Consider the following 20,599-nt stretch of genomic DNA (forward strand, 5'->3'; position numbering starts at 1 on the left):
TGTTTTCAGGTAAGTGGGATGGGATCCATTCTTGGAGAGTATTGGTATAACGATGATGATAAAGGCCTTGGAATGAAATCCTTTATTGATTTATATAGTCATTATCGTTGATTTACACAATTAATATGAATGATAAAGTCTATTATGTGAAGTTCACAACATCAATTCGATTAGTTTTGGCTCTTATGTCATTAATTCACTAGAAAGAAAAACTCATGTCGTTGAAGCTCCTAGATGACAAAGTTAAAATATCAAGTTCGGTTGATGTATTTTAGGGTTCTACTTAATTGATTCACTTTTACTAAAATTTAAATTCGGTCAATTAAATTCATTAGACAATAATTCTACATATATAACAATTATAGACTATTATATTTTTAATAATTTTGTCAAATATAGACTAAGTTCAAGATTTCTTAAACATACAAACAAAGTCGATTAAAATTTATGATTTTTAAAGCATAAAAGCTAAAATGGTAATTCAATAAAAAAAAGTAGACTTAACAGCTAATTTATTGAGAGTCGTACAAAATTAAGATTCATTAAAACTAAATCAACTAAACATAGAAAATTAGAAATATAAAATGAAATTTTTGATAGAGAACTAAAATAGTATTTTAACAATAATAAGAATAGTTTAATTATTTTAAATTATAATGTTAACCAATAAGCCTATTTCTTCGTTGAGGAAGAAGAAGCAAAAACAATGGAGTTTTGAGTGTGTGTGGCAATAAAATCCTTCATCTCCTTAATCATGGAAGAATATTGAGGCAGATCCCAAAACGCAAAGAACCCATGAATGGCGTTCTCAAATTCCACCATTTTCACTTCTTTCCCCATTCTCTTCAACCCTTCGTAATACCTCCTCTGCCCATCTTGCAACAGATCCAATTCTCCCACCAAAACCAACGTCGCCGGAAACTTCATCACCTCCCTAACATCCCTTCCCTTCGGTCCAAACACGTTCGCCGCCGCGTGATCTCGATCTTCCCCCTCCGGCAAAAACGCCTTCCAAAACCAATCCGAAAGCCTCAGATTCAACGGTCGCTGATTACGCAACCGAATCTCCGACTCCGTTCTCTCCTCTCCGCCGAAAAACGGCTGCGACGCTATGAACCCAACCAATCTCACCTTCTTCAACGTGTACTCACTCGCTCTCACTGCCACGTGGTGCCCGAGATTCCCTCCGGCGCTTTCCCCCAAAATGAAGCAACGGCTTAGATCCGCCTTTGCCGGAAGGATTTCCTCCCCCACTTCGTCGATGAATTTCAAAGCGTCGAATCCATCGTCGTATTGACATGGGTACCGGAATTCCGGAGCGAGGCGGTAGTTGACGGAGATTACAACGGCGGGTAATTGTTTGGCGAATCGGTGAGCGGAAGTGTGGGAGAGAGCTGAATCGGCGTAAGAGAAAGCGAAGCCGCCACCGTGGAAATAGAAAATCAACGGCAGAGATTGAAGATTTGAATCTTCATCGTCAATAATGGGATTGAAGATTCGAACCCAGAGGTTGCGGGAAGTGTCGATGGTGAGATCGAAAGAGGAGACGCCGTCGATTGGTTTGGTAGAAGGGGGGATTTTCCAGTCGAGGGTTCCGGAGAGCCAACGGTTGACAGTGAAATCGGATCGACAACAAGCGTCGGTGATTATAGTACCGATTCGAAGCAACAAACGATGCTTCCATGGAAGTTTGGAGCTTGAAATTTCACAAGCAGAAATGGAAGAAGAAGACATTTTTTTTCTAATTCTTTTTTTGATTTTTTTGAGTAATATAATTGTTTCTAAAAAAAGGTACACGTGGAAAAGGAGTTGCCAAGTGGCAACTCTTTTATGACAACTCAGCAAATTTCTAGTAAATATACTTAAATAAAATGCTATAAATAATTTGGAAAAATTTGTGAAAGTAAACAAAATGCAATAATAAGAAAAAATACAATTAATTAAGAAGAGGCAGTTTGAGTATTCATTATAAGCATAGGTTGGATGTTTTCTTCCCTAATCCCTATGGTATGGGATTGGTGAGCTTTGGAGTTATTAAGCCTTTGATTTTGATGCAAAAAATCTAAAATCTATTATTGAGCTCCTTGAGACTGAAATTGTATTCTTATAGTTGAAGTTGGAATTTATATGTTATGGGGTTGAAATAGATTCATTAATTGTTTGGAACTAAGGTCGGGATTGATTGGCTATGAAGTTCAAATATTTGTTGATGAGATGACATTTGAACTTTTCATTGACAAGACGATGTTTTCTATTCTTTTTTGTTTTTTTTACATGAATATGGAATACTTTCTCTCCTATTCTAGGATTTAATACACTATAAATCGAAGTCTGTGGTGTTTGGTTTGAAGACCATCTCATAAATGAATGTTGCAACTAGTTGTGATGTGATATCTTATTAGTTTGTTCTTCTTCGTATCACTGAAAAAGGATAAGTAGAATTAAGAGATTCTAATGGAAATTAATCCAATTGAACAAATCTTCAGCCTTGTAAAATTTTGTTGACATTGTGTACCAATTCCTTTATATCGTAATTATTAATGGAACAAAAATGCTTCGATAGAAAAATCATTGGCTTTAGATATGAAAGTCAAATTAATGAACAACACCTGATAATGTGTTATCTTTGGTTGTGTTCGTTAGCCAGGTTGGCTGTTTATGATGTTTTGATTTGTTTTTTTGATCGTAGCAGGCCTTCCTCGTCGTCGGAAGGTTGGAGTGTTCTTTGTGGAAGATATCCCCGCTTGTCCTTAAAGAGATGTTGTATAGTTTATCGGTGCTGTTTGCATACTTATTCCTAAAAAAATGCACTTATGTCCTATTAAAAGTTATTTTTTCTCTAAAATTTGATCTCATATCTTGCATTTGAATTAAAAAAAACCCCCAAATATAAATTAGTCCTAATGTACATCACTATTATTATCATTTTAATTTATCAAGTAGATTTACTTCAAACCTCAAGCCCTTTTAATAAATAGATTATATATATATACATATAATATGATAAGGAGTAGAAAGATTTCAAATAGAGAAGTCTTTTAATCGCTAAGACATATTGTCTCTCAATCGATCTATAATTATTTTAGCAAATACTTTCTTGCCAATATATATACCTATAAAAAATCAGCCACGTCTACGTTGAAAAGTTACCACAATTTGTAATTAATCTCATTCACCCCTAAATCATGTACACAATCATAATATTCCAATCTAATCCAATTCTAAATGAATTGTAGGCCCCTAAACAAACATCTTGATAGGAGACTCTGTTACCAAGATCTAAGCCTTAAGGCCATCCTTCTATTTTCCCAATTAGTGGGAAAGGTTTCACTTAAACCTTCTCCAATCTCATCAACGCCATTTTTTCTTCATAGCAAGAAGCCTAAGAACAAGCTTTGATATGTGTGTGTGTGTATAAATGTATATATAAGAACACTAATAAAAAGAGTTGCATCACAAACATAAGTAAACAACTGACACTACAACGAAAAAGAATAATTTGGTTTTTATCCTTCTAAGACATGGGTAAATCGTATCAAAAGTAGAACATCCACCACAAATGGAAAGGACTTCGTATAACAAACATTAATCGTTTAGATGATGCATTAGGAAGTTAGTAATAGTCATTCTTTGTACAAACTAGCAACCTTTCATTTCTGTCATCAAGTGAAAACTCTCCCTCTTCTTCCCTTTCTTTTACAGGGAGATGGTGAAAGTAGGGATCAACAATGGAGGGGGCCAAGGGAAGAAGACATTAGAGCTTCACATTATCGAATATCGATGTTATGAGATTCTTCCCTTCCATATGAAAGTTCATTTACAAATTTGCAAGATAATGTATGAGTTATGACTCTAATTAGAAATGTATAACTTTTGTCGCAAGAAGTCGCCTATAAAATGAAAGGAGAAGAAAAAAGAAAAAAGAGGAATTCAATATTAGAACTTAAAACAACCATAAGTTGTTAAACGATGTCTTGCTTAAGTAGGAAGGTCTCCCTGATCTGTGGTGAAAGAGAGGCTATTTGGTCAGATATAAATAACTACTAGTAATCACTGATTAGAGATTGCAGTTGCATCTCCTTCTGAGCCTCTCCGCTTCTTCTTACCCTCTCCATGCCTTGATCGTCGAGGTGCCTCATCTTCACTTTCGCTTTCTTCATTCCTGAAGGTGGTTCCCGTTCCATATTGCTCATCAGAATAGGCTTTTGATCCCTGCTTATATTGCATTTCGTCATCACGTCCACTACTTTGAATTTCCAGGCCTTTGTTTTGGTCAATGCCCACAATATATTTATCATTGGTTAATCCCCTTTGATCCCTCTTAATAGCTCGATTCATGTTCTGAGATGAGGGTACTGCAGGAGGTGGATACAACGGAGACACACCCACAGGACGACCAGGTCGAGCTGGGTTAGCACCGGTAACCCCCATCCCACCCATGAATGGACCACCACGCCCTTGACCCATCATCATGCCAAACCCACCAGGGGGAAACATGGCCCCAGGTTGAGAAGGTCGTCCTCGAAACATCATAGCAGTTGGAGGGCCCATAAAATCACTGGAAAACCTAGGAGTAGGACCGTACGGACCAAAACCACGAGGGGCCATACCAAAAATGTCAGGCATGGGAAATCCATCGGGTGTAACAGGACCATAAGAAAGCCCATCCGGACCCATCATCCCAGGTGGGAAACCCTGCATTCCATGGAAGGGTCTGGCACCACGTCCGATTGGCATTTGTGGGGGCCACATCATTCCCCTTCCCCTTCCTCTACCCTGAGGTGGTAAGCCAACGGACTGGCCAAAGCTTTCCTCCTCCTCCTCTTCACTTTCTTCCTCTTCCTCTTCTTCATTATCCTCAAACGGGACAATATCTGGGTTCTCACTTCCAATATCAGGATTAACTCCCTTGGCTTTTTCCTCTTCTCGTTTCGATTCTGCCGCTATTGAGACAGCCTAAAGAAAAAAAAGAAAAGAAAATAAAGTTAAGAAATCCAGCTAAAGCTAACCCACACAATTACACATCCTGGAACTGCCAAAATGCATTTCCTCGTATTTTATTTTCTTCCTCGCCTGCTTGCATATGTATAAAACCTTATATTGGGAGTGTATTTGGAAGTTTTTTGATTGGACTAAGATGAACAAAGCAAGCATACCATGAGTTCACCATCTGGCTCAAGATAAAGCAAAGACGCCAGCTGCTCACCAATAGAGGGCTCTAGCTCTTGGCAATCTCTACTGATCTGCAGTTGGAAGGGTGAAAAAAATGATGGCTAAATTAGTATCCAATGCTAACACTGATTGCAGAACAAGATATACAGGAAAGAATATCATAGTTTCAAAAAATCATCCTCCAGGAAATGAAGATGGTAGACATGAAACAAACCGAGACAACGAGCAGTTTCAAACCAAATAACTAAAAACAGGGTGCCAATTGAACAATTTTAAAAGATAAACGGGACGGCTTCCAATCCTTCAAAGTTGAAGCATAGTGAAGGTATCAAAGCCACCTCATGTGATACACAATCAGCATCATCAATTTTCCGGAGAGTCATCTCGTTCCCTCTCAATCAAACTATCAAATGCCACTATCTAACAGATCATGGCCTTTTGCTGTATTTTTCAATTCTCCTAAATACCAAAGTGAATCCACCCATTTTCTAGTCACAAAATGATTAACCTGCACCATGTCCTTCCGTGGAAGACCTTCTAGCATGGCTACATTAGCAATCTGGACGGTGTAACACTATCATTGGAGAAATATTGAAGCATTCTTTACTAAAATGTCCTTTCATAACAACAAAGGACAAACTATTTATAGGCTAAAAACCAGCTTTAGAACAACAAACAAACTTACCAGGCCAAAGAAGTTGCTAGTCATAGGATTAGCAGCAGTGAAACTAATAGAGGGTCACAAGTCACCACGATGAAACAAGCAACAAGACAGTAACTTAAAAAACAAAAGAAAGCCTTGCAAACAAGGATGGTAGCCGTAGGTATGCTGAATGTTAGAGTGTGAGGTCAATCAAGATTGCAATCCTCGTAGGATTGTATCAACCATTTTATCACTCTCTGCCAGATGATTACTGGAACGTACGTAATATAAAGATTGCAGTCCACATAGGGCAGAATATAATTTCTAGAAACTAAATCCTACGGAAAGCTCCTAGAGAATCTCACGCCCACACCCATCCAGAAAGGAGGGGCAAAAAGGATAAACTTTCATGCACAAGACAAGATTGCTTTCAGATGATTTGACTTCAACGAAACCGGCAATATCTATTATCACCAGAAAGTGCAAAATAATATATGGATCATAAACATAAAAGACAAAAGAAGCGGGAAATATTTTCAACAACTCACAACACTAGTAAAAGAAGAAGCACGGCAAAGACATCTACAGATGTAAATATAAATGGAAATCTTTCTTCATCAAGCTTGAGATACTATACCTTTACTGGTAAATTTTCATTATATGGATTCCTCAAATGGCGTGTTTTCTGAAAGGAGAGTTCACATAACTGCAAGTAACGAATTAAAATTATTCATCACATCACGGAGGCCTCAAATTGACGGCATTAAAGTCATCCTAAACTCTATACCCTAAATGGAAACAACATGATGAGACATGCAATTACGATAAATTTCTGCATAAAACTATAGATCTAAGAAATGAAATATCAACCTTCAGCCATTTGAGCGAAAAGTTTTGCCCATAATGTGCAGTTCCATGTGCATATTTCCAATTGCCCCCACTGACAGATCCACCAATCCTGGACATCATCTTTGCACAACCCTAAACAGCCAATAGCAAATCAGTATGATTCTCTCAAACAAACATACTTTGGTCCTCAATGACCAAATAGTGTCATAACTCGTACACGTGCACATACACAAGAGTGAATGATTAGCACCTGAAAATGCCGAGTCCGATTGACTGAGAAAATCAAAATAACATTATCAGCAGTATCAAAAGCTTCATTAAGTTTAGCTTCATTGCTTCTTTGAGTTGCCCATACCCCTTGTTGTACAGATAATTCCAAATTCTCACGATTGCAACTTTTAACAATAAAGTACCTAATCTTTCAAAAATAAATTACAGCATTCAGAGTATTTAAAAAGCTCGTGTAAAATCAATTTTTTTATTCTGTTTGCGACATTTTATTAAAAATGGGCAACCACTAGCCATTATCAGGAGAAGAATGGAAAAGGTTGCAGAACCAAAGAAGGGTGCACCCTTGCTGATTGAGTTTTACAGAAAATAACTCCAACTCCACTTGGCATAAATCACAAAGCAAGTTTAATTACAGAAGCTGGAGAGACCACATAATTTTCAAGTATTAAAGCAAACTACATCAAAAAAATCTGTTAGAAGACAATCTATAACAGAGTATGAGCTTTCAGCCAACAGATTCTAGCCAATATAATAAAGCCATAAACGTGAAGGGAAAATCAGTTTCTATAACTTGGCAATTGACATCAGAGACATAGCATTTAATAGCTTGATACAGAACATGTCAAACCGCAGATACCTTAAGACGATACAATTCATGCTCTTCTGAATTCTTTTATTTCTTCTCAGTGAAAGTGAATTTTCTGATATAAAAGATATTTACATGTACTCATCTTAAACTCTTAAAAGCTACCGAGTTAGAATCTTATTCTACCTAAAGATTCTTGGGGTCCCATGGACTACAAATTGATATGAAGAAAAACATTGTTGACTAATGACTACTGGGACTTAAAGCAACCAAAAGAAAGCACAAACATGATTTGAACAGTGAAGGTTAAATAACATATCTCTGCAACACTGTGTTCATATGATACAAAAATTTAGTTAAAGTAACATGCAAAAATACTTCAGGTCTCTTCAGACACACCTAGATATTCCTTGGGGCAAAGACGTTGCATTTCTGTTTAATTGATTGGGCTGGCCATTAGAAAGATTTTGTACTGGAGTCTGGCTGGCTTGTGGTGCAGACTGTTGACCTTGCTGTTGTTGGACATTAGCAGATTCTGCTGCAGAAGGTTTTCCTGTCACTCCTTGAGTGGTGATGGCCGGAACCTGAGGAAACTGAGATTTTTCATTCTGTTGGGATAAGCCAACTCCACGTTGTGTAAAGAATTTGTTTGAGGGACCATAATTGTATGAACCTAAATGCTGTATTTTCTGAAGGATTTCTTCTACTGGAGGTGGAGGTCCAGGCAGCTTTGCATGCCTATACCGACAATCAGGACCATTTGGACAGAAACCGAACTTGTACCTGCAGTTACAGCGTTTAACCTTTAGATATATAGCATCCATTGGTTCTGAAAGGAAAAAAATGGGTCTAAAAAGATGTACTAAAGAAATTAACATAAAAAATCATGCTATTGCGAAATTTTTTGTGGAAACTTGAATAAGGATTCCTCAAGATCTAGTGCTGTAAATATGTCTAATGATAACATCAACTTTACATGTATCACGCATGTTCATAATACAGCCATACACATAACTTAAACTTAAAACTTGAATATCCTATTAAGAATCATTAATTTCATTGATGGAGGGAAAACTGAAGGAAAGAAGTATGCATTCAAACAATGCCCAACATTCCCTACTATTGTTTTGCTCATACAGATTAGACGTAAGGATATTCCATTTCAATATATTTATCTCTCTTAGGTCCCTTTTTTCTCTCTTTTTTTTAGATAAGTAACAATTTCATATGTTCTTCGATAGTTCCACTAGAAAAACAATGATACAGTTGTTGGGTGGCAAAAACTTTAAAGAAAAGTCTCAAAAACTCTTTGGATTAATGCAGCTAAGGCCATTTCATCGGCTTTACGGTTAACAAGGAAATCAAGAACGACAAAGAAAGAAAAAAAAAAAAAAAAAAAATTCAGGAGGAGACTTATGTAACAATTAATTTGATGTTCTTTTGCATATTCCTGATGGGAGAGTAGATTTTGTTTGTATAATTTCATATATTAAAGATTAAAGAAAACTGCATCCTCAACAGAAATTCAAAAGGGAAAAAGAGTTCAAAAGGAAATAAATTTCCCAGTCTGAAATCGATGAACTGCATATGATACTAAAAAAATTCAACAACTAGAGATAAAGAAAGGCATAAATGCTGAAAGCAGACATTGATCACCTCCGATGAAAAGAAAAATACAAAGAAATTAAACAAACGCAAATCTGACGAACAACTAACCAATTGGATTCCAAATTCCAATTCTCAAAACTTACATATTACACTCCTTGATATCTTCGTTGGTATGTTTATAGACACAATCCTGCTCACGGCACTCGCCATAAAGACGGAAGAATCGGCAAATGGGCATCCGAGACTTATCATACTGATGAAGGAAGCCACAAGCATCACCCTTCATACACAAACTACGGAGCCAATGCCTGCAGACCGTTTGCCGGAAGCTCCTCCGGTTGCCGACGTTACCAGGTGGGGCGCCAGGAGGTTCAGCTGAAACCGCAGGACCGAGGGCACCGGAGAGGGAGTTGGAGACGGCAGAGGCAGCGGGTGGGGCAGAAGAGTCGGAATTGATGAGAGGTAAGGAGGAGGTGGCGGCGGGGTTCGTGGGGCCGGCATCGAGGCCGCCCTCGAAATCGAAACTGAGAACGCCCTCGGAATCTTCCATTAGTGAAGGGAATGGTTAAGGAATTAGGGTTGTGAAGAAGAAGAAGATCATAACTCACATGGAAGCCGGAGAGTATGCAATGAAATCGAACGGAGTTAAAGTGAAAAAGGAGAAGATTTCGGATTTTAATAAATCGTCGGTCTAAACTACTATTCATATTTGTATTTGTAACATTCTTAAATCCATATTAGAGGTTGGTGGATAAATGAGAAAAAAAAAAAAGAAAAAAAAAAAAAAGATTCATATTGCATTACACCATACAACAAATTAAAATACACATAAAGTACAATTAAGAACATAAATCTTCTCATAGCTATTAATTAAACGAACAACTAATAAATTTTCTTCTTCTTCTTCTTCTTCCAATTCCATTATTTCACACACTGTCATTAGTTTCTGCTGTTTTGGTCTTGGAGGCCATGGCAGTGTCATAAGAAGCATGCAATCCAAATAAGAAATAGTAAATCAAGAGAATCCCAGTCCATATCCCAAACCTTTCAAATGAAGCTCTATCAATGGACCCAAGAAGGAAAAAGTTAATGGCAATGGACAATGAAGGTAACCATGGGACCAATGGCACGCCCCACACTTGCGGCTTCTTTGCCTGTGGGACGCCGAGCCATAGAGCTAGAGTTGATAAGAACCATATTGGTAGGGTCACGGCAAAGCCGATCCAATTGTCGCTTGTGCTCCAATATGCGGCGGTTGCTAATGAAGATCCGATTATCAAAACTAGGTATATTAAGAGCTTGTTTCGGTCTGACGTTGTGGTTTCGCCGCTGCTGTAGTAGCGTCGGATGATAAGGCCTATGGCTACTAACATGAAGATGAAGAGGGTGGAGATTGAGAGAAGGTTTGAGAGAATATTCATTGATGTGAAGAAAGCGACTGTCGCTGTTGCAGCGAGCATTGCTGCTGTTGCGTTTACAGGAGTTCCTGTTTTAGAAAATTAAACATTTTCAATTTAGTTGTCAACCCATAATGTCAGACAAAAGGTGATTTGATATTCTAAACAGAATCCAAATTTTAGTATTGGTGTGTCGTATAGACTAAACGCAAAGATGGATGCAACGACTGTACCAGTTTTCTCATGGACTTTGGCAAACCATGGAGACACCATGTGGGTTCTAGCAATGTGTGTGAGATACCGAGCTTGACCAACAGAACCGACCAACAACACAGTTGTCATGCCTTTAATAGCACCAGCAGCGACAATGTACTTAGCCCAACTCCAACCGACAGCCTCGAAAGCCATAGAAAACGGTGCATCTGCATCAATTTTTTGGTACGGTTGCATGAGGCAAAGCGTAACAGCAAGAATGCAATATAGAAAGGTGGTGATCACCATGGATCCAACAAGTCCTATGGGGATATCTTTAGCTGGGTTCTTAGTCTCTTCTGCCAATGTCGACACCGCATCGAACCCGACGTATGCAAAGAACAAGACGGCGGAAGCCTCGAAGATGCCACGAGGGCCATAGGGGGCAAAGGGAGTGAAGTTTTTTGGGTTTGCTTGAGTTAGCCCAGCAATGATGATGAAGACGATGACAACAACGTGCAAAATGGAGGCAACATAGTTGAGGCGGGAGGAGCCTTTGGTGCTCACTAGAGCGAAGGTGCCGATGATGAGGATAATGACAATGGCGATGGGATCGAGTTGGTTGTAGTCGTCAGGGAAAGCAGATATGTGGACACGAAAATCGTTTGGATGGTGGTTGCAGAGGGTGGCAAAGTATGACGTCCATGCACGAGCTACGGCTGCGCTTCCGATGATGTATTCGAGAAGAATATTTCCGGCAGCGATGAATGCCACAAAGTCCCCTAATTCTACCCTTAGGTAGGCAAATGATCCACCTGGAAAAAAGAAATGATCTCATAGTTATTAATATACTGTTTGAGTCATGCACAATTCATATATGAGACCTTATGTAATTAAAGAAGCACAGGTACCAGCAGCCGGAATCTCAACGGCAAACTCAGTGTAGCAGAAGACAGAAAGCATGGCGGAGATGCCAGAGACGATGTAAGACAAGACGACTGCAGGGCCAGCATGTTTCTTAGTCTCGAGACCGGTGAGGACGAATATACCGGCACCAATGACGGCGCCTACGCCAAACCACATGAGGTCCCACCATGTGAGGGTCTTCTTCATCTGATGCTGGCTTCGAGCCTTCATCTCAACAAGCTCGGTGTGATCTGCTGATCGGGCGGTGAGCCTGTCGAAGAGACGAAGCGGGGTTGCCTTAAGTGCTTTTGTATAATTTTCCCAACTCTGAAAGGACTCCTCTGGTAGAAAATCATCTTTCCCACAACCACAGAATCTTCTTCTTATCCCTTCTGATCCATTACTACCATCACTGCTCGGCTGTCCCATTCCTATTTCACACTGAAAAAACAGCAAAAAGTTCAAAATAAGTAGTAAACTTTTATTAATTAGTTGAGAATCCTAAGTTGAAAAACTAACCTGAGGTGGGGGAGGAGCGAGAGGGCGGAGAAGAGACAGAATCCCTTGAGGTAAAGCAAAGAGACAAAGGTGTTTGTGGGGAAAAGAAGTGTTAGAGAAATTGGGTTATAAAGGGAAGCAAAGACAACCAAAGACAGGCAGTAATACTAAGTTGTAATTTAGATACCCAACTTGGCATCTAGAGGTTAATTTGGAAGTTCAAATTCTACGGTACCACACGATGTTTTCTAAATTTAAACAACACTTCATTCACAATAATTAGGTGAATATTCCCTCGATACACCCCTCAACTTCTAACTTCAAATCAGTTTGATTAAACAAGAACAAAGTCTCGTTTAGAATCTAAATATTTTGAAAGAAAGATCATCGATCTCACGATATTTATAAGATATTTAGTGTTTTTGTTTAACCTATTGACCTAACCTAAACAAATTATTGGTGACAATGTCTCTATGTCTTCATTATTGTAATTGCCTCTACAATTACCATACAAAATTTTCTAATTTTTTTTTTCAAATATGAAAGCTTTGATTTCTGTACATATAATCTTGGAAATAATGACGATATTATATATAAATTTTAGACTTCTATTTAATCTAGAAAATAACACAAAGTTTCATTTTAAACTAAAATTAATATGAGATAAAGAATTTAGGAGCATTTGGACGTGTAGGGTTGAGTTGATGATAATTGTGTTCACGGAATTACGTACAAAAGTTTTATATTTGGAGAGTTGGAGTTGAGTTAGGAATTAAAGTTTGTATTTGAAACGGTGAATTGAGTTATTTTATATATGTTAAGTGTATTGCTATAGTTTTTTGTGTGACGTACATGAGTACGCTTTTCAGTTTACATGTTTTTGTTTGCTTATTTTTTTTTCGAACCATTAATATTACACATATATTTTCTTCCATAATTTCAAGACTCAATTGAGATAGTGTTCAACTTAAATTCTTCGTATATATATTTTACAATTTTATGCATGTAACCAGGAGCAGATTTATTAAGGGGCCAGCGGGGGCATGTGTCCCTTCACATTATCGATTTTTATATTTTAATATTAATTTTGAAGTATCAGACTATAATATATATTAAATAATGTTTTATTTTTTAAAGTTCTGGTTTTGGTATAGTGGCTGTGCTCTTATTTTGTTAGAAATTTGAATCTTATGAATTGCAATCATTTTTATTAATTAATTTTTATTCCAAATATCAATATCTTTGTTTCCCAAATATCAAATTTGTTCTTAAATTTGCACAAAATATATATTATTCCAACCATCATTAATTTTCTTTTTCCAAATATCAAATATCTTTCCAATTCTCAATAATTTTATTTCTCCAAATGTCAATATTAATAAGACATAAGAGGAAAAAAACCTAACTAAGATAAAATCATAGCTTATTTTCTAGCCGCCGTCATTTGTTTTCTAACAAATATTTAGAAAAAAATACAACAAAGTCGGTGATCAAACTTTCAGTCTCATAACAATATTCCATGAAAAAGATATTATTCTTTTTTTTTTTCTTTTTTTGATGTAATTTTTAAATTCACATTTACATTACTTATGTATATATTTATTTTATTTAATAAATTTATCCTGGATCGATTTTAAAACATGAAAACTAGGACAATTGTAATATGTATTAAATTAATTAATAATCTGTGAAGCTATTAATATTTTTTTTTACATTTTTTAGTGTGTGTATTATATAGTGCCTCCTATACAAAATTTCTAGATACGCCACTGCATGTAACCATGGTTTTGAGAAAGACAAACTTATCGAGAATATTGAACAACTAACAAAAAGAAACAAAGTTTGATAAAAGAATAGTCGAAGGAGTGAAAAAAGAAAAAAACAGTTTGATAGAAACGAAATACTAACACAATCATTTAATCAATTTTGAGTAATCAATTTAATCAATCAAAATACTATTCGATTCGACCATTCCATTATACAAACATCAAAGTACTAAGCAACAACTTCAATAATAATCAAGTTACAACTATTACAAACTATCCTATGTTTACTCGCTCGATCAAAAGCAATCCAATTCCTTTTACAATTGAAATTTGTAACGATTAACAAGAGAATGATGGAAACGCACTACGATCGACAAATTTTGATTACAAACGACTAAAACAATTCTGACAACACGAAACTCTCTTGACAAGATTCAAAAGAAAAGAAAAAAAAAAAAAGAAAAAGAGAGAAATGTTTGTGTGTAAATTACATATCAAACATTCAATTTATTACGTTTTATTAAAGGCTTTTTCCACCAAAGTGTAAATATAGATATCTAAGGACAAAATGTGATAGCATAATTAGCTCCACCAGAACAAGTAAATGTACTTGTCTTATCATCATATGCATAACTATAAGCTTGAGGGCATTGCGCCTTGAATATCTTCGAATAATTCGTGGGTGGGCAAGTCTCCGGCCGATTATGGTCGCCGCTGCAGCAATATTCCGGCGTATTAAAAGCCATACAAGCACTCTTACAAGCTATCACTAACCCACGTGGGCTTTTAACGGCCAACTCCGGTGGACAAACGGGGTTCACACTTCTCGCACAAACTACTGGTTGGCAGCCACTCGATCCGCCTATTGGCGTAACTGAAACCGGCAAATTGAAGCCATCCACCAGACTGATGTCGAAGAAATCTTGACCGAGGTTTGTCGCTATTGTGAATTCCACCAACGTTGCTGGCGGAATTGCACCCGCGCCGTTGCATGTGATTTGGCCGGAACCGCAGTCTGCGGTTGCACAAGCGAACTTACCATTTGCACCCATAGAGCAAAGGGTTCGAGCCCAGAACCGCCCCGACCACTGCGTTGTTGATACATCGACGGTTGCTGTTGTGGTTGAGCCAGGGAGTAGTCTGAAGCCGGTGGTGGAGATTGGATTGCCAGCGCCGGTTAAGGCTCCCGGCCAGATTGGAACCTTACAATTGTTTTTAATGATGAAATCGACAGAGTAAACTCCTACAAATATCATAAAACGGATATCACATATCACCAAATTGTTCGATCTTTAGTTTAAATTTAACACCATTTCAATAAATCAGGTTAAGAAAGGAACAATGATTTCACCAGAAACTTCACAAACCCTAATTGATCAACAATAATTGAGAACTCAGATTATTTCTTAAAATACAACAAGAACACATTAGAAGAACATTGTTAGATGAAAAGACAATTGAAAGAGAGAATATATGTACCTGAAATGGAGAATAGGATGATTGAAAGTCTAAACAAAAGCATTTGAAATGCCATAATATGAATATGCAAATTTCCCTTATTAAATCAATAAATTTTTATATGTATAAATATAAAATTTTTAGAAAATTGATTTGATCTCTTCTTGTGAATTATGAACCCTATTATATAGCCAATCCCCTCAATGAAAAATGGTATTAGAATGAACTATAATGATGGTATGCCATCCATAAAATGCTCAAAAATAGGATTTAATCAACTTTCTCTCATCTACTTTTTCTACCATTTTTGTTTTTGTTTTTTCTAATCTTTTTCATCTTCATCATCCCTCAATGGTAAATTTAGGAAGAAGTTTCATTATTTAACCTAATTATCATTTAGTTAAGTTGTTTTATTTGATTGTTTAATTAAGTAATGTTTTGATTAACATTAATTAATTTGTAAACATTAACATAATTTCATTGAAGCAATTACCATATCTATGAAAATGATGGTTTTTAGATTATAACTATTTTAGAAAAAAAAAATATTATTGAAAGATGAAAGCTAGAGCAAAGAATGGAGGGAGAACACTAATTAATTGCCCTAATAATTACTTTGATTTATATTGAGAAAATTGCATGAAAATGTTAAGATATTGACAAAATCCATCTATATTAAACTACCTAGTTTGTATAATATTTTAAAATAAATAGCTAACACGAACATGTCTTAAATTACCTAAAACGATCATATATATACACGGTTGGTTTAGCGTTTAATGTATCTTTTCTTTGGTTTAGTATTTAACATAGAGTACAATATAATGTATAAAAAGGACTTAATACTAATAAATTTTGTTATATATGCAATTAAGTAGAATTCTCTCCGCCCATTTTAAAAACATTACATAAAATTTATTATTATTATTATTATTATTATTATTAATGTAATCCACTTTGACAATAATTAAATAAATTTAAAGAATTAAATCTAAGATTTACCTTAATAAAAATTAGGGAGAACAAGTTAAAAATATAAAAACTAAAATTAAATATAAATTAATTGTATTATATAATTATAAAATGATATTTTAACATACTTTATATATATATATACACACACATATTTTCAAAAGATTTATTATTTTATTTTTAGGGAAAGACTAGTGTTAATATTTTTTTTTGAAGTACGTTTGACTTGGTAAATGTGTCCGAACATTTTCACTAGATAGGTACTCTTTAGTACCTTCATCACTTCCGTTTCGTTAAATATAATCAAACAAAATACAATAAACAAGGTCTAGAGCTAGAAATAAGTCAAATTACAAAGGAACCTAAAACTATATAAAAGAATGAATGTTTAAAGCAATAAAGTGGAGAGCTTTGGTCCAACAGACCAAAGATTCGTGAGAGCTCGAATATCGTCCCAAATCTTGCCAACGGTCTTTTTCTTCCCTTTGAATATCTTTTTATTTCTCTCCAACCAAATAGCCCACGATGATGAAAGTAATTACCCCTTTGGTGTGCTTTTGGTTTAAGAAACAAATTTCTTTGCATATGGTCTAAAGATTTTGATATGGTCCAAAGGACAAAGTGTTAATCTTTTTAAGTAATTAAAGTTTCATTGATAACCACGCAACCTAATTAGTTCCAGTAATTAATCATCCATATCCTTAGGACTAATTACTAATTAATTTCTGTATTTAAAATTATAATAAACCTAGGAACATCTTTAATTTTAAAACCCTTTTATTTTATCCTTAAATATATTTAAGATGCTGAATTATATTAATTAACAACTAAATTTGCATTAATTCCTAACAATACTTTTTAAACATTTAAGATAACCACTAACTCAATAACAAAAATATACCAAAAAGTGTTAGCAATAATGGCGGAAACACCACCTCCAAAGCTTCCATGGAAGTCTCGACTTCTTATCCGTCTCTTTTCCTCAGCCTCTTTCATAAGTCGCCGTTCAAACATCACTGTCAATCGTTTCTTAATCAGTTTCTTCGACCCAAAAATCCCTTCTTCTTCTAAACCACACAACGGCGTTTCCACTTACGACGTCGTTTTCGACCATTCTCGTAATCTCTGGTTTCGCTTCTTTCTTCCTTCTTCTTCTTCTTCTTCTTCATCTGATGGTGTTACACTCCCCGTCGTCGTTTACTATCACGGTGGCGGGTTCGTGTTCTTTTCGCCTGATTCGATGGCTTACGATGATCTTTGTCGGAGACTGGCGCGTGAGTTAGGTGCGGTGGTTGCGTCTGTTAATTATCGACTTTCTCCGGAACATCGTTTCCCAATTCCTTATGAAGATGGATTTGATGCTTTGAAATTTCTTGACACTATGGATAATAATTCGGATTTTGGTGGTTTTCCGGTGAAATTGGATGTTAGTCGGTGTTTTCTCGCCGGTGATAGTGCTGGCGGCAACCTCGCTCACCACGTCGCACTTAGATCCGGTGGCTACGACTTCAAGAAGGTAAAGTAACGACACCGTTTTTGTTTTTTTATTTTAGCTTATATTTTATTTAAAATTTGTAATTTAATGTTAAAAGTAATTAAAAAGAGTTGAACTTGATTAATTATAATTATCTCATTTAATTACTAATTTTAAATTGGTCCCATGTGATTTTATGTTGTTGAGAGTCAAAAACTCATAATATATTAATTTTTATTTATAATTTTAAAATCTTGAATGATGTTTGGTTTTATGTTAAACATGTGAGATAGGGATCACACCTCTCAAAATTGTTTTCAATTTATTGTTTGAACAATTATTAATTCACCCTAGTTTTGATGGGTGAAGACACTCTAACTTGTTTGGATTAATTTAAGAAAACAATATCTTTCTTATTTTCTTTTGAAAAAAAATCATTTTCATTTTTTTTAAATGGCTTATTTGTTAGATTAAACCCTTAATCACTATTTGTGATAAATTTGATGGTTCGACATTAAAGCGTACTAGGCTAGTATTGAAAAAGTATTTGAAAACTTAAGTGTATATTGTCCTTCTTTTAATTAAGTCAATACACATGTTTTACTATGATAGAGAGATTTGGAACCGAGCAGGAAATATAATTGTGTGATCATTGGCTCCTTCGACGATCATGCATGGGAAACTACCAAAACTTTTTTTTAATTTAGTGTATCGTTTTAAGTGTTAATCTAGCTTGACCTTTTCTCACAAACAACTTATCATTACTTTTATAGCGACGTCGTTGAACAATAAATTTTGGACTAATAACAAATTATCATGTTATGTATGTATGTTTCAAACTAATGACATAGTTACAAATTGTAAATTTAGGACTAATTAAAAGTTGACACACATGTTTTAAATTGAAATTGAAGGCATAAGTTGGAAAACCATTGTGAGGGTTCGATCGAAGAAATTTTTTTTTTGACCAATTTGGTATTAATATTTGGGCCAAAAGTACAAACAAACCGTTAATTTGGCTGAGAGGGTCAATCAAGTTCAAATTCTTGAAAGAACCAATCAAGTTCAAATTCGAATTAGTTTGGTCTAAGTGCTATGTTTACGGAGACTTTTTCAACTTTTTCAACTCTTGAACTTGAATTACACTTCTTGAATTCAACTTAGAAAACATTATGTGCTCCAAACAATTGGGTTTTATATAGAGAGAATAAGAGGATTAAGTACTAGACCAACATAAACCCTAAGTCTAACTCCCACAAATCACGATTTTCTCACTGAAGTCTAACTCCCACTAATCACGATTTTCTCAAGGTCTAAATATGACACATTATGAGATATTATCGTGCCTGCCTGTCTGTCTGTCTTTGTTCACTATGTATATCAAGTTTCTCTCTAATCAACAAATAGATTTGGACACATCGCTGCTATAGAACGCTATTTGGGATCTATCTATCTCTTCACTTCGATAAGAAAATGATGAAATCTAGCTATTCCAGCACTTAAAAGCAGTATGGTTAAGTACTTTAATTTTCCACCTATTTGAGACACTTTGATTATGCTTGTCCTAATATTCAGTTTCACCTACGTGATGACTTTACCTCGACACATGTATATTTAGAACAATATAATAAGTTTCTTCTAGCAGCTGTCTCTCAGTTGATCAGCTTAAAGATTTAAACTATTGACTTGTGATTCCCTAAACTCCACGAAATCAACAGGCCATCATTGACATAAATTTTTTGGATGTAACATTAATTTAACAGGTGAAGATCAAAGGGTTAATTGCAGTACAACCACTTTTTGGAGGAGAAGAGAGAACTAATTCAGAGATTCAATTTAAGGAATCGCCAATGTTGACTTTGGAAGAAACAGATTGGTCTTGGAAAGCGTTTTTGCCAAATGGATCAAGCAGAAACCACCCGGCAGCGCACGTGTTCGGAGCCAGTGGTGTTCGAGACATATCGAGCGCAACATTTCCACCGACGCTTTTGATCGTGGGAGGACGAGACCCTTTACGAGATTGGGAGAGAAGGTATTACGAGTGGTTGAAAGAGGGTGGAAAAGAAGTTGATTTGGTTGAATATCCAAACGCCATTCATGGATTTTATGCAGTTCCTGAGCTCAAGGAGTGTTCATTGCTAATTAAAGATGCAGTTGATTTCATGCACAAACATATGCCACTTTAAATCGGAAAATTAGCTTTCTTCTATTTCTTTGTGTTTTTCTTAAGAGTTTATGTTCATGTATGTAATTTTGTTAAGAGTTTGGATAAGTTTAACCCAAAAACAGAAAGTTGAAATTTTGGTCTGATTTTGAAATTTGGTTTTGTCTATAGATTTGAACTTTTAGCGATTTGATTTCATCGTCATTTCATCTATCACGTTAGTACATTATACTGTATCTCAATACATTTTTCGTATCTCATTAATACGTATTTATCATATTTGTTAAAAAAAATGATAAAATGGTATTCTTTCTTAAAATTTATTTTTCGAAAAACAATATTTAAAAAATAATCCATTTTCGAAAACAATAGAATTTTTATTTTCTTTGCTTTTAGATTTTGTTTTTCATAAATTATGAACATTAGATACATTTTTGCATTTTGTAATTCACAACCAAATAAAAATTTTGAATTTTGAGTATGAATTTTGAAATTTTAAATCGAAACCAAAGGTTATCTTTAAACACAAGAGAAAAGAAAATTTTGTTTCGCTTTTTTCAAAATTATTTGTTTTTGAGAACTATTTTGAAACGTAAGAACATGTATTATTTCAAACCTACGGGAGAACATGTATCATGGGTCGAGACGTGAAATGGATGAAATTAATATTTAACATTTTAATC

At 35.5% G+C, this 20,599-nt stretch overlaps 5 protein-coding genes across 5 annotated transcripts; 1 reads left to right on the top strand and 4 right to left on the bottom strand.

The window, feature by feature from the left end:
- Positions 1-672: 672 nt before the first annotated feature.
- LOC103498754 (probable carboxylesterase 18) lies at positions 673-1,734 on the bottom strand. The gene has a single exon (XM_008461490.2). It carries the CDS (start codon positions 1,732-1,734, stop codon positions 673-675), a length of 1,062 nt encoding a protein of 353 aa, XP_008459712.1.
- Positions 1,735-3,570: 1,836 nt separating this feature from the next.
- Positions 3,571-9,788, bottom strand: LOC103498632 (30-kDa cleavage and polyadenylation specificity factor 30-like). Its single transcript, XM_008461295.3, has 7 exons — positions 9,233-9,788; positions 7,881-8,264; positions 6,915-7,077; positions 6,686-6,796; positions 6,453-6,521; positions 5,157-5,243; positions 3,571-4,956 (listed from the first exon to the last, which is right to left on the bottom strand). Exons 1-7 carry the CDS (start codon positions 9,637-9,639, stop codon positions 4,051-4,053), a joined length of 2,127 nt encoding a protein of 708 aa, XP_008459517.1. The 5' UTR covers positions 9,640-9,788; the 3' UTR covers positions 3,571-4,050.
- On the bottom strand, positions 9,044-12,013 carry LOC103498634 (cationic amino acid transporter 1-like). The gene is made up of 3 exons (XM_008461296.3): positions 11,590-12,013; positions 10,720-11,493; positions 9,044-10,575 (listed from the first exon to the last, which is right to left on the bottom strand). Exons 1-3 carry the CDS (start codon positions 12,011-12,013, stop codon positions 10,016-10,018), a joined length of 1,758 nt encoding a protein of 585 aa, XP_008459518.1. The 3' UTR covers positions 9,044-10,015.
- A 2,133-nt stretch (positions 12,014-14,146) lies between these two features.
- LOC103498630 (thaumatin-like protein 1b) lies at positions 14,147-15,470 on the bottom strand. The gene is made up of 2 exons (XM_008461292.3): positions 15,328-15,470; positions 14,147-15,091 (listed from the first exon to the last, which is right to left on the bottom strand). Exons 1-2 carry the CDS (start codon positions 15,380-15,382, stop codon positions 14,406-14,408), a joined length of 741 nt encoding a protein of 246 aa, XP_008459514.1. The 5' UTR covers positions 15,383-15,470; the 3' UTR covers positions 14,147-14,405.
- Positions 15,471-17,099: 1,629 nt separating this feature from the next.
- Positions 17,100-20,105, top strand: LOC103498629 (probable carboxylesterase 18). Its single transcript, XM_008461291.3, has 2 exons — positions 17,100-17,794; positions 19,516-20,105. The coding sequence occupies exons 1-2, from the start codon at positions 17,198-17,200 to the stop codon at positions 19,936-19,938; spliced, it is 1,020 nt and encodes a 339-aa protein (XP_008459513.2). The 5' UTR covers positions 17,100-17,197; the 3' UTR covers positions 19,939-20,105.
- Positions 20,106-20,599: the final 494 nt, after the last annotated feature.

Source organism: Cucumis melo, chromosome 9, assembly GCF_025177605.1.
Source record: "Cucumis melo cultivar AY chromosome 9, USDA_Cmelo_AY_1.0, whole genome shotgun sequence".
Classification (NCBI taxonomy): domain Eukaryota; kingdom Viridiplantae; phylum Streptophyta; class Magnoliopsida; order Cucurbitales; family Cucurbitaceae; genus Cucumis; species Cucumis melo.